Raw genomic sequence first — 14,441 nt, 5'->3', positions numbered from 1 at the left:
CTAAAAACCAGGTACAACCCTTTCCAAAGTTACTAAGCACCAGACTTTGGCACTGTTCTGGGACCACAGAGGAAAACCCAATGTTCTCCAGACATTGAACCCATGGATGTTGGTCATGTCCTTGTTACCTGCAGATGGCTTTGTAGCCAATGGCCTATATTCCCTCCACTCCCAGAACTAAAACACTGTTGTGTGGGCTTTGTTTTTTTTGGGGGGGTGGGTTTGGATTTACCTCAGCATTTTGTAGATTTTTTCTAGGAGGAGCTGATGTTTTGTGAATTCAATGTTTGACACTAATGACTCTTAGGATGTGGTAAGAGGGGTGGTTTGTTTTGGCACTCCTACTCAGCTTGTGAAAGCCTGGCAGCTACAGAGGGGGCATTAGCTGGGCTGAAAGGAGATTTTTTTGAACTAAAAAGCTGGCTCTTTGCTTTTTTAATGCTTGCAATTGCTGTTAGGCAGCCTGGGGTGCTGTGATGGGGTGCAATCAAAATAAATACATGCGTAATTGCATTAAGTAAAACAGCCTAACCCGCATGAAATGTACTGGATGTAAAATCAGCCTGGGAAGAAAAGATCTGGGTTTTGATCCTGCCTTTGCAACCGCTGCACAGCATCTCCTAAATCTGTCCACGTGTCAGCTTCTCTATCAGCAAAGTGAGATTTCCAGTGCTGATTGCCATGCATTGGTGAAAAGTGCCACATCAGTGCCAGCTATTGACATTCCTATTATTTCCAATGAGTTCTTTTGTTTTAAACCTGAGCTACAGGAATAAATGAGTGCCAGAGAAGCTTTGTGACTTGATGGAACAAAGCTGGAGGTGGTGAGATTCAGAGTGGAGGTGAGGAGGAAGTTGTTGAGCATGAGAGTGGTGAGAGCCTGGAATGGGTTGCCCAGGGAGGTGGTTGAGGCCCCATCCTAGGAGGTGTTCAAGGCCAGGCTGGATGAGGCTGTGGGCAGCCTGCTCTAGGGTAGGGTGTCCCTGCCCATGGCTTGGGAGTTGGAACTGGCTGATCCTTGTGGTTCCTTCCAGCCCTGACTGATTCTATGATTCTATGAAGTGAAGAGTGGCAGAGAGCCAAATGCAGGCAGGAAGAAAAAAAACATAGTGAAGTATATGATGTTAATAGAAAACCTCTAAAGTAAGTTTCTAGGAAGACAAACTTGACCAAACTGCTAGATTTGTGTGCAAACCAATGTCAGGCTGGACATTAGCCACATCTCAAGGTAAGGCAAATTTTCTAAGGGACAGAAATACTTACAGTTTTCCAAATGTCTCAGGAAAATGTAATGTATCAAGAAAAGCCTGGATGAAGCCCTTGGTGCCATGGTCCAGTTGATTGGACAGGGCTGGGTGATAGGTTGGGCTGGGTGATCTTGGAGGTCTCTTCCAACTTGGTTAATTCTATGATTCTATGATTATCTAGGAGATAGCTGTAGATAAGACAGGTGCATTGTAGGAGAACACTTATAAATAATATCCATTCCTCTTCAGAAGGTCTTGCTTGATATTTTTTTCCAAAGAACATTAATAAGTTCCTCATCTTTCAAATTCTCATCTGGTGATGTGGCAGAAGCCTGATTTTCAGATCACAGGTGTGCAAGGTTTTCTCTAGGCACTTCCCTCTGTCGCTTCAAAATGTGTACCTGAAATAAGGAGCTGGTTTTGCAAACATTAACTTTGCTCTTTCCCAGTTGCTCTCTCTTTAAAAGAAGGGATTTGAAAATCATTTTATAGGTTAGGTTATATTTTCTTTTGAAAGAAAGAGATAAAACCAAGCAGCCTCCATTTTCACTCTGGCTGCTGCTTATGTCTGAATCGACCCTTTCAGATGGATTATCAAGCCTTCAACACTACTGCTTTTGAAACCATTTCACAATGCTCTTTTGCTGTACTCCTGGTGCTGAAAGATTAGGATGTTTGGAGAAAGTGTGTTTCCCTCAGCCTTGTTTTTTCAGAGCACACTAGGAAGGTTGGTGGGCACAGGGATATAGCAATGATCGATCAGACTGATCCAGATCTCCCTGAGCAAAGTTTTTGACAAAGGAAATCAGAATTTGTTGGTTTATGGGAGGTGCTTGAGGGGGAAAGGACCAACCTGTTTCCTTTGCAGCAAAATACAACCCACTGTCATGCATCCCTGGAGATTCTGAGGCTTGTTCTCATGGGTCCAGACCCTGATGATTCTATGACAGGGTCTCAGGTTGTGCCAGGGGAGGTGTAGGCTGGATGTTAGGAGGCTCTTCTTCATAGAGAGAGTGATTTGCCATTGAAATGGGCTGCCCAGGGAGGGTGATGGAGTCTCCATCCCTGGAGGTGTTCAAGAAAAGCCTGGATAGGGCACTTAGTGCCATGGTCTGGTTAATTGGATGGGGCTGGGTGCTAGGTTGGACTGGATGATCTTGGAAGTCTCTTCCAACCTGGTTGATTCTATGATTCTATGATCCTCAAATTGTATTCTTATATGCAGTAATGTCTCACTTTCCTCCTCTCACTCTCTTTCCCTTCTGTCTAGCCTTGCAGTCTCACAAGTGTATCCACATGAAAGTGTCCAACAGGATTATCACCTGGTTCATCCTTCTTTCCTACCCTTGATGGTTTTCCCTGCCCCTCCAGGCTCAAAGCTTCACCTCTGTTGTGTTTCTATGTCGCTGCACAGGGAGTTTGCCCGTTGGAAGGTGAGGAACACAGCCATCGAGCGGAGGGACCTGCTCCACAATCCACTGCCCCTGATGCCTGAGTTTCAGAGGAGCATCCGCCTCCTGGGCAGAAGACCCACCACACAGCAGTTCATTGATACCATCATCAAAAAGTACGGCACCCACATCCTCATCTCTGCCACCCTGGGAGGTAGGTGGCAACCCGGGCTGTTTTCTTACATGGGTGCTGGCAATGGGGTAGCAAAGGCACTGGGCAGCAGCTGCAAGCCTTGGCCTGAGGTAAAGGAGACGGAGGTCTGGGTTGATGAAAAGCTCAGTGTAAGCTGGCAGTGTGCACTTGCAGCCCAGACAGCAACCGAGTCCTGGGCTGCATCAAGAAAAGCATGACCAGCAGGGCAAGGGAGGGAATTCTCCCCCTTTACACTGCTCTCAGATCTCACCTGGAGTCCTGTGTGCAGTTCTGGAACCCCCACCAAAAGAAGGAGATGGAACTGTTAGAGCCAGTCCAGAGGAGGGTCCTGAAGATTCTCAGAGGGCTGCAGCAACTCTGCTATGAGGACAGGCTGAGAGGGTTGGGACTCTGAAGCCTGGAGAAGAGAAGGCTTAGAGGATAACTTGGAGTAGCCTTCCAGTATCTGAAAGGGGCCTACAGGAAGGCTGGGGAGGGACTATTGACAAGGTCTTGTAATGACATGATGAAGGGCAATGGGTTTAAATGGCAGAGAGGAGATTCAAACTAGATGTTAAGAAAGGATTCTTCACAATGAGGGTGGTGAGACACTGGCACAGGTTGCCCAGGGAGGTTGTGGAGCACAGAAGCACCCAATGTGATCTTTGATCTTAATGCCTAAGTAAAAGCAGTACTGTGGAGCAGACTTTGGAAAAAGAAACAGTTAAGAAAAACTTCAGGACTTCATTTTCTGAAGACCTTTTCTAAGCTGAATGATTCTACAGAAATGCAAAACGTGTATGCAAGGGCTGCAGAGAAGTTTCCATGTGCAAGCAGAGCATGTCAGTGATGACATAAGGCACAAGCACTGTAGGGTCTCTAACCCATGAGCAAGCACTGATATTGGTGCTGCATAAACACTTCAAGTCCTGGTAATAGGAGGGATGAAGCCCTACGAGGAGAGGCTGAGGGAGCTGGGATTGGTTAGCCTGGAGAAGAGGAGGCTCAGGGGAGACCTTATTGCTGTCTACAACTACCTGAGGGGTGGTTGTGGCCAGGAGGAGGTTGCTCTCTTCTCTCAGGTGGCCAGCACCAGAACGAGAGGACACAGCCTCAGGCTGCACCAGGGGAGATTTAGGCTGGAGGTGAGGAGAAAGTTCTTCCCTGAGAGAGTCATTGGACACTGGAATGGGCTGCCTGGGGAGGTGGTGGAGTCGCCGTCCCTGGAGCTGTTCAAGGCAGGACTGGACGTGGCACTTGGTGCCATGGTCTGGCCTTGAGCTCTGTGGTAAAGGGTTGGACTTGATGATCTGTGAGGTCTCTTCCAACCCTGATGATACTGTGATACTGTGATGAAAATCAGCATCTCCTCTTGAGAGTCACTGCTGGATATTGTGTTTGGGGGTTTTTTTTGTTCTTTTTTTTTGTTTGTTTTGTGTGTGGCTTTTTTTGTTCTTTTTGTTCTCTTTTTTCTTTTTTTCCCTCCTTTTAAAATTATTTTTACTATCCTTTACCCCTTTGGAATGTGCATGTTGGTCTCTTCTCCCAGACAACCACCAACAGAACAAGGGGGCACAGGCTCAAGTTGTGCCAGGGGAAGTATGGGCTGGATGTTAGGAGGAAGTTGCTGGCAGAGAGAGTGATTGGCATTGGAATGGGCTGCCCAGGGAGGTGGTGGAGTCACTGTTCCTGGAGGTGTTCAAGAAAAGCCTGGATGAGGCACTTAGTGCCATGGTCTAGATGACTGGATAGGGCTGGGGGGTAGGTAGGACTGGATGATCTTGGAGGTCTCTTCCAACCTGGTTGATTCTATGATTCTATGATTCTATGAACTGCTATCTGTAAGAGCAATTCTTCACAGAAGTGAAAGGTCTTAATTACAATACAGTTTGTTGCTCTTTCTTCTTCTAATGTACCTGACCTCCAGCCTTGCCACACTGCAAGGCTGGTAGTGAACTTTGAGGAATTTCTGGCCATCTGGCTGCTCCCAAAGCATTCTGCAGACACTCGGATAACAGAGAGATGAAATTAGATGTGTGCATATGATTCATGCACAAATTAGGTGGTAGGTAAGTTGGCACTGTTCCACTGAAGTCAAATGGCCTCTCTATGTGGCAAATGTCCTTCAAAGATCCTCAGGCTGCTCTACCAGTCCAGGTACTCAAAACGTCTGCTCTACCAGCATGAAATGTGAGCGAAAGCAAGTTTCCATGTGTCTCTGTCAGCCATTAATGAAGTCTGGATACAGATAAACTCCTCTTTATTGAGGAAGTTTCTTTTCAGGATCATATTTTATAGAGCCAAGAATGAGGAGGAACACTGAGCTTATTTTTTATTTGTGGCTGCACATTTCTTTCCATTGACATGCCTTTTTTCTTCCTGCCACTCACATCCATGGAGATTCAAATTAAGAGAGACCTTTGATGGTAAAATATATTTTTAATTTTGCCTGGGTGAGGTTGTGAATTATTCACAGGGGCTTGTTTCTTCTTCTGATTTTACAACACAACAACTTTAAATATGCAGAGACTTGTAATGAGAAGTGGTGTTGGAGATGAGTGTTAAATGCTCCATCAGTCCAGAGCATGGTGAGCAATGGTAGGGGAGAAAAGAAGGATTTATCTTGGCAATGGCAATCTCAGAGAAAATGTAGATGAAGCTGGGCATGCATTATGCAAGAAGGATACACTCTAATCACAGTCTTTGGGCTAAACAAGACCACTGGGATATAAAACCAGACATGTCCTGGCACTCTTGCTCTCCAAAGACCTCATGTCTCCACAGAAAAGCTACAAGGATTCTGCTTTGGATTGCAGTTGTTTGTGTCTTAGCCTGATGTCTTATTAAGTTGCAAACAAGTGACAAGCACACAGGAAATTGTTTTGCTTTAAAATGCCAGCTGTTGCATGGACCCCAGGAGACTGGGTTATGGATCAGGCCAGTCCCCCTGAATCTGGCAGCTACTTTCACACCTGGCCACATGAGGACCAGCTCTGATGCCTTTCAACCTGCAGAGCAGCCAAGTCCCCCTGGTGCCTAATAAAAATCCAGCTCTGCTCCACTTTAGTTCTGACAAAGGGATTGGTGAAGGGTCATTTTGAGGGCATCCATGCTGTGGGATGGAGCACAGAGCTGAAAGCCAATTTGCAGGGAAAACCCTGAAGGAAAGACAACTTTGAACATAGCATCCACTTAATAAACGAGAAATTAAGACTTAATAATGCAGCAAAAGTCTATTAACCTCTCTTGATCTAAGGGTTGTTTTCTCATGTGCACTCTCCATGGGGATGCTGTGCTTTTTTAGGTCTGTACACATGTACACAGAGTGAGTTTCCAGCAACACTGTTTTTGCTCAGTGCCCTGCACCCCTAAGAACAGTGTTTGTCCCTCAGGAGAAACTTCAATTATTTTAGGCTTTACTTTCCTTTTTTCTTCCTCTTCCTCTTGTTGGAAAAGTTCCAACTCTTCAGGAGGATACAGGGCAGGTTTTGTGGGGTAATTACTGATTTTCACTGCCTTAAAGCATAGGTTTCTCTTGTCTGATGTCTAGGAGCTGTCTTGGCTGCTCATTGCCTACTTGGTGTTGTCTGGGGACCAAAAGCTAATGGTGAATCTCCCGATGGTCTGAGACTGCTATTGTCTAATATGATTCAGTTCATGGTCCCTGGTTGCTCTCTGTCCAAGGGTTCTCCAATATCAGCATGTCTCTATTAAAATGAACTGATCTGGGCTGAAAAGGTTCTGACTTTTGTACCTTGGTTATTAAAAGAAGGCATGATATTGTTTCCAGAAAAAGATGGGTTTATTCCAGCTACTGGTGGGATTGAATAGGAGTTGATAATTGGATCCTGTAGGTTCCTCTGAGAAGGGGAATATTGTCCCAGGTCTTCCTTCTTCTTTTACATCTTCATGAAATGGTGTCAAAGCATTATTTAGGACTGGAGATATCTCTGGAGACACTCAAAAGCTTCCTGGATGAGTTCCTGTATGATCTGGTCTAGGTGATCCTGCTGTGGCAAGGGGGATGGACTGGATGAGCTTTCAATATCCCTTCCAGCACCTGACATTCTGTGATTCTGTGATTTTGTGAGCTTTAAGGTCCCTTCCAACTCAAGCCATTCTATGAATCAATGAATCACATGAGAGACACAAATCTTGTGGATCAAAACACAACACTTCCAAAACAATCCAGCCTATCTTCCCCCAGGCTTCTTGGCTACCTCTCATCTCATGTAGTTATGCTCTTGGTGACAGATGAGTTGCCTTGTGAAAAGTCACAAAGTCTGACCTTCCTTCAAATCCCCCAGTACAATTCATCTTAAAGATGAAACCTGAACCTGCAACTTGGCAGAAACTAGGCACCTGGTGTGTGGTAACCACTTTATCTTGCACTAATCACACTCATCTTCTTAGCTTGTGCTCTGCTTTTTCTGGTGTCTGCCTGTTGTGTCACATTGGATACATGGGCTTCAAATCCTTTCTGCTGTTTGTGTGGATAGAGCCTGAGCTGTCAGAGCCTTCATCCCTGCCACAGCTTCCTCACGCTGCTCAATTCATAACAACATTAAAGGTGATAAAGGAAATCAAAGCAGTTCTGGAGCCCCCAACACAAGAAGGACATTGAACTAGTAGAGCAAGTCCAGAGGAAGGTCATGAAGATGCTCAGAGAGTTGAAGCAGCTCTGCTATGAGGATAGGCTGGGAGAGTTGGGGCTCTTCAGCCTGGAGAAGAAAAGGCTTTCAGGAGACCTCTGCTAGTTTGAGGCCTTCCAATATCTGAAGGAGGCCTACAGGAAGGCTGGGGAGGGACTATTGACAAGGTCTTGCAATGACAGGGTGAGGGGTAATGGGTTTGAACTGGCAGAGGGGAGATTCAAATTAGGTGTTAGGAAGTTCTTTGCAGTGAGGGTGGTGAGACACTGGCACAGGTTGCCCAGGGTGGTTGTGGCTGCTCCCTCCCTGCAGATGCTCAAGGCCAGGTTGGATGAGGCCTTGGACAGCCTGTCCTAGTGGGAAGTGTCCCTGCCTATGGCAGGGGGTTGGAGCTGGATGATCCTTGAGGTCTCTTCCAACCTAAACCATTCTATGATTCTTCCAGGGCAAGTGGCTTTTGTGAGAAGTAACAATAATGATCCTGATGCTACCACAAACCTGATCATGGGCAAAGGATAGTAGGATGTTATAAACAAAATATTAAGGAAAGAAAGTTCTGCATGCCAAAATTCTCTTCTTGGCTGCTGTGAAGCCAATTAAAAGATTCCAACGGATCAATTCTTTGTGTCCTTCTACCTAAAGCTTCAAAATTCCATCTAGAGCCAAAGGCTCAATCATCAACATATCAATCGCCCTCAGAAACTGAAATTCAATAACAAAACCCCAATATTTTGATTTTCAGCCAGAATATTTTTTGTTTGCTTTCAGGTTTTTTTGGCTTCCAGATGAAAGCTGGAAATTTTCCAGGCGAAGCAAGAAGGAATCTTCCTGGGTTGTTTGAGGGTTTGAGGTTTGGTTTTGGGTTGGTTTTGGTTATTTTTTACATGCATCCAATGAAATAAATTATTTGGACAAATCATAGAATCCTAGAATCAGTCAGGGTTGGAAGGGACCACAAGGATCAGACAGTTCCAACCCCCCTGCTATGCCCAGGGACACTCTACCCTAGAGCAGGCTGCACACAGCCTCAGACAGCCTGGCCTTAAACACCTCCAGGGATGGAGCCTCAACTGCCTCCCTGGGCAACCCATTCCAGGCTCTCACCACTCTCATGCTCAACAACTTCCTCCTCACATCCACTCTGACTCTCCCCACCTTCAGCTTTGCTCCATTCCCCCCCCAGTCCTGGCACTCCCTGATAGTCTAAAAAGTCCCTCCCCAGCTTTTTTGTAGCCCCCTTCAGATGCTGGAAGGCCACAAGAAGGTCACCTGGGAGCCTCCTCTTCTTCAGCCTGCACAGCCCCAACTCTTTCAGTCTGTGCTCACAGCAGAGCTGCTGCAGCCCTCTGAGCATCAAATCAAATCATCTCCATAAATATGATCTTTTACTTTTTTTTTTTTAAGAGAAGCAAGTGTTTCTTCTCCCAAAGAACAAAAAATGATGAAAAGCAAAACACTTCTTGGCCTAAAAACTGTTGGTGCATTTTTTGACCATGCTACCATGGCTAGAGGCAATGTGTTCATCAGTGGCTCATCTATCAAATCAGAGCAAGCACCATTCTCATTAAAAGAGCTATGTAGAACTGGCACATTCCTACCCCAGGAATCTCTTCATTCGTTAAACTCAGAACCTCAGATGTTAGGAATGCAGATGATAGTCAAACTTTTTACTCTTTTCATAATGCCACTCTTACATTAGGGATGAACTGGGTTTTAATCTGGCTCATACGACACAAATTGGACTCTAAGGTAAATATTACTTGTCAGCTTCATGTCCTTTTCATACCTTTTGTTGGATTCCAGCGCCTGCTAATGTTTAGGGTGTTTGGGGGTATCAGGTCCCAACTGCTTCACTCCCAGATTCTCTGTGAGTATGGGCTCAAAGTCACCTCTTGTCCCTTATCTTGCACAACAAAAAAGGTGGTTGGTTTAAACTGACCTTCCCATTTGCTCCTTCCTCTGCTCTTCTTCATTCACCTCTCTGCTTTTACCTAAGCTAAAGAGATACAGCCAGCACTTGTTTGTCCTCTGTGCCCACCTACCTACCTATGTCCTATTTGCAACTCAACTCAGTGTTTGTTCCTGTAGAAGTCAGGTCAGAGAATTGCATAGAAGTGGCCTCTTCTCTCATCAGGTGTGCAACCTCTCAGAGGCATTGCTCACAGAGAAAAGCATTCCTCAAGTGGGCTGAATCCTTTCCAACAGCTGTGGTAAAGCCATAAGCTGGCTAATAAATGTAAAAAATGTTGTTTACTCAATGCAGTGGAGCTGATCCCCACGTGTGGTGGACCTGGCCTTCTGGCTGAATGGAGAAGGAGGCTCATGTGTAGTTCCCTGAGGTTCTAGAAGTGCTGTGGAAGGCTGGATTGATTTCAGAGCTCTTTAGGTGCTGGCCATGTCTTTCTTTAGGTGCATTACATGACCCCATGTGCTCCTGTTATGATGAGCCTGTATGGCAGCCTTCTGGACCTTACTGAAACCCTTTCCTTCTCCTCAGGTGTACTATAGGACAGTGTGTGTTCCTATTAAGATGGCTCTGCATGGCAGCCTCCTGGACCTTACTTAAATCCTTTCCTTCTCCTCAGGTGTACTATAGGACAGTGTGTGTTCCTGTTAAGATAACCATGCATGGCAGCCCCTTGGACCTTACTGAAATCCTTTCCTTCTCCTTGGATGTACTATAGGACAGTGTGTGTTCCTATTAAGATGACTCTGCATAGCAGCCCCCTGGACCTTACTGAAACCCTTTCCTTCTCCTCAGGTGTACTATAGGACAGTGTGTGTTCCTATTAAGATGGCTCTGCATGGCAGCCTCCTGGACCTTACTTAAATCCTTTCCTTCTCCTCAGGTGTACTATAGGACAGTGTGTTCCTATTAAGATGATCTGTATGGCAGCCCCCTGGACCTTACTGAAATCCCCTTTCCTTTCTGCTGCAGGAGAGGAGGCCTTGACCATGTACATGGACAAAAGCCGCCTGGACAGAAAGTCAGGAAACGCTACCCAGAGCGTTGAAGCTTTGCACCAGCTTGCTTCCTCCTACTTTGTAGACCGTGATGGCACCATGAGGAGACTCCATGAGATCCAGATCTCGACCGGAGCAATCAAGGTACCCTACCTTGCACTGCAAAGAGAAAGAAAATCGCGTGTCCATACCGGCACTGTAGGGATTTGGGGCAGGACTTTGCCAGTCCTTTGTGATGTCTGTTTTGATCACAAATTGCTTTGTTCCCACACTGATTTCCCAGGGTAAATTGTTCTCTTATAGGCCTTACTGAAGGATTGATTTCCCCAGGGCCAATAATATCTGGAAAGAGATGAGCGCTCAGTGTGATGGTTTTGTAGGACAGGAGAACAGGAGGCTTCCATTATGTTTGGTAATGGCTGCTGGAAGGGGGAGAGGGAAAGGATAAAGGATAATCCAGACAAGCAATGGAGGTTGGAAGAGAAAGGCAAGTCCATGAAATGGGCAACCCTGTGCAACCCAGGAGTACTTTCCTCTTGTGGGTGTAAGACTGTTAACATCTCTCAGAGGAGTTTACTACAAGAAAAGGTGAAAAACTCAGTGTGGCATTACTGAGGCATCTGGAATGAAATGGACTGAGAGACAGCTTGGGGGTTGCAGCAGGAAGGAAGGGGAGCTGCTCAGAGCATACAAAACAGGGCAAATGGCTCTGCAGACAAAGGCTGCCTTCTCTGAAAGTAATCATCCTATACTGGGGAGGGATTTTATTGTTGCAGAGTTCACTCCAGGGAAGGCAATGTGGATGGAGTCGTCATTGTTAGCCATTTCTGAAAGGTTTCAGCTCTTGTTATTGTTCTGTGGTGTCTCATGGATGAGTCTGTTCCCTTCTGGATGGGAAATCGAATTGAGATATTGAAACAGTGACAGCAGATAATCACCCTTTGTGGATTCAGGAAGGGCAGCTCTCCTCCATGGCTGGAAACCAACAGCAACAACCACAGGAACAGCACTGCAGGTCATCCGTGCCTCCATCCATCCTCAGCACAAGGATGGTATGCACATATGTTGCGGGAGCACTAGGCACCATCGTGGGCTGGCAATCCATCTCTGTATCTTGCTTTCCAACAGGAGAAGCCAGGGAATAATTCCTCTACTGGCTTCTGATGGTCTCCAGTGGAGATCCTCAATGAGAAACATCAATCTGCAGGACCTGATTGCCAAGCCCAGAATAAAATGCAGTACCATAAAGGAAGCAAATACCATTCACTGTTTCCTTCAGCTTGTGAGTGTGCCAGATGTTAGCTGTGGCTGTTCAGTGTGGGGCAGCTTTTTCCACTAGGGAAGATGCATTTTGGATTGCACCAGTGATGACAAGGGGTGGTCTGAACCTACCTGATGAAGTTGTGATGCTGCAATCAAAGGGGAAATTCTCTCTTTTTCTGCATTCTCCATAGGTAACAGAAACTCGGACTGGCCCCCTGGGCTGTAACAGCTACGACAATCTGGACTCTGTGAGTTCTGTCCTTCTGCAAAGCACTGAGAGCAAACTCCACCTGCAAGGTAGGGCACAGGGACCAGGGAGATGATAACAGAGGGCATGGAGTGGGTGTGGGGGGTATGTCAGAAATGAAGGAGGAGGGGATAGCCTTTTGTCTAGCCTTTTCATCTCCTCAATTTGATCATGATTAGCTTCTTCACTGTAAATTCCCTGAAGCAGCACTGTTGATTTCTGGTGGCTTCTTAATGATGCTCAGCACATCAGAGCCAACACTTGCCAGGGACTGAGATGAAGTCACAAGGAGCTGTAGAGTGGAGCTCGGTGAAGTGTTTGGGTGTCCCTGCCATTGAATGTTGATGGATTTTGGTGTATGAAACACACACCAACATAAATAAATGTGACCTTTTCCACTACTCTTGAAGGGGAATTCTGTCCACGTCTCTCTCTGTCCCTCCCAAACTGCTGATTTGCATAAGAGGTTTGCAGATCAGATTTTGGGACTTTCTAATGACTGTAATCTTTGGGAAAAGTCACAGAGGTTTTATTTGGATGCTAGAAGCCATGGCTTCAGTCCCAGTTGGGGATCTAGTCCAGAAGTCACCAGATCGAGGTCATGACTGAATTAATAAAGCAATCCACGCCGGTCAACTTCAGAAGGAGGCAATTCACTGGGTGTGTAATTTACTGAGGTTATTCCCAAGGTTTGGGTTGGTTTTTTTTTTGGACAAAATAAGGAAATGTGGGATTTAATTGCTCATTTGCCCAGATGGTTTTATTTCTGGAATCCTTGTACTTGCACAAGCTTTAATTTTTCAGATGAATGGGCTACATTACATCTTCCGCTTTGAGTATAATTTGGCAAGTGCTGTTTTAATCTTGGTGTCACAGAAACTGGGTTTCGTTTACTGAGTCATGTTTGTGGGTATATTATGATTGTTTTTATTATTTGCCTTTAAAAATAATAGGCAGGTTGTTTTCACTCTTCCGGTGATTATCTGAGCCACTGAGTTCTGGTTCTCACCTAATTAACAATAAACAATTGGAGGCTTTTTAGATACTGAGGGGATGGCTGAGAGTAATGAAAGCCTGAGGAAGACACATCAGATAACTAAGTAAAGAGCTAAATAAGCAGGTAAACTGCTAAGTGGGTGAATCAATAGATCTCAGTTGGCTATCTGATCCTACAAGAGAAAAAGCAAGATGCCTGGAAGGGCAAAGAGGATGGAGAAAGAGGGAAAATCTAGGAGAGAAACATGCAGGGTGGATAACTCCTGATGGGAGTAAATACAATCTCAGGGGTCAACCATATGTAGGTTTCAGGGTGTATAATTCCTACTGGGAGTTAGTACAATCTCAGGGGTCAACCATATGTAGGTGTCAGGGTGTCTAATTCCTGATGGGGGTAAATGCAATCTCAGGGGTCAACTATATGTGAGTTTCATGGAGCTTCATGGCAGAGAGAGGCTAGATCCAAGTCAAGGGAGAGAGGAAAAGAAAGGAGGAAGGAAAGAGCTCTTCCTAATAGAACAAAGTGACCTTTAAAGTTGCACTTGAGTGTTTTCTGCCTAATCTGGAGTGCAGTTCTTGGGATAATTACCCAGGATCCTTCCTCTGCTCTGAGAGGCCTCATTAGGAATTAGTCACAAGGCTGCAGGTAATGGATCGTGACCAAGTCTCCTCTGATCTGATTAGCAGCTGAGCATGAGCTCCTGACAGAAATCCATGTCCCTACCTTCGTGTCACTCTGGCTTCAAGGCAAGCTCAATAAAAGAGCAGCACAGGGAGAATTTCTGTTTCTGAACTTGCTTGCTGCTGCCCATCTTGGAGAGTCATGGTTTTGAAGATGTGCCCTTTAGGTGACACAATGGCCAGACACAGAGCTAAGCTCCCTTCTTCCTGCATGCATGTAGGTTTTGGGAAGGCCACCCAGCCTGGAGATTCAGGGGAGGACCTGGCTGCATGCACAGTGCAAAGTGTCTGGTTCTGCACCTGTGGTTACACAGCCAGAAAAGCACTGCTAATTTATAATCCAGTACCCCCATGGCCCCAACATGCATGCACAGCTGTCTGATGCCTGCCTGCCCTGGGGTGTATGTAGAGGGGCATTTATCACAATAGTTCAGAAGTTTTCCCATTTTCCTAGCACTGGCTGGGGCAGCTTCCCTCTCCTGTACATGGGGAGAGCTGTGCAGTGATGCACACTCCCTGCAAGGGACTGGGGAAGCTGTGAACTCACAGGTAACTTATTTCCACTTCATGTCTCCTTGGCCCTGCCACCAGTGTGAAACCATTCCTTCACCTGCCTCTGCCTCCAGCATGGCTGATGCCTGTGCTGCAAGAAGAGGAGGAAATTAGAGCATGGGAGGGGAAGATGTTAACTCTACAGCAGTCTAAAGGGAAACAAGAATTTCTGATCCCTGGAAAATGGAAAATTAGAGTGGATAATAAGCCTCTACCTTTTGACAAGTTTTGGACAATAAACACAAGCTGAAACAG

General features: G+C 45.9%; 1 protein-coding gene across 1 annotated transcript in view; it reads left to right on the top strand.

The window, feature by feature from the left end:
• Positions 1-14,441, top strand: part of BRINP1 (BMP/retinoic acid inducible neural specific 1) — a 104,426-nt gene that overhangs the window by 70,851 nt on the left and 19,134 nt on the right. The window contains exons 3-5 of the mRNA XM_064171586.1: positions 2,662-2,852; positions 10,422-10,591; positions 11,902-12,007. Of these exons, the coding sequence (XP_064027656.1) occupies positions 2,662-2,852; positions 10,422-10,591; positions 11,902-12,007 (467 nt within the window). The remainder of the gene's footprint in view (positions 1-2,661; positions 2,853-10,421; positions 10,592-11,901; positions 12,008-14,441) is intronic.

This window comes from Pogoniulus pusillus, chromosome 35 (genome assembly GCF_015220805.1).
Source record: "Pogoniulus pusillus isolate bPogPus1 chromosome 35, bPogPus1.pri, whole genome shotgun sequence".
Lineage (NCBI taxonomy): Eukaryota > Metazoa > Chordata > Aves > Piciformes > Lybiidae > Pogoniulus > Pogoniulus pusillus.
Note: the sequence above shows the minus strand (reverse complement) of the source record. Positions and strands in the feature narration are given on the sequence as shown.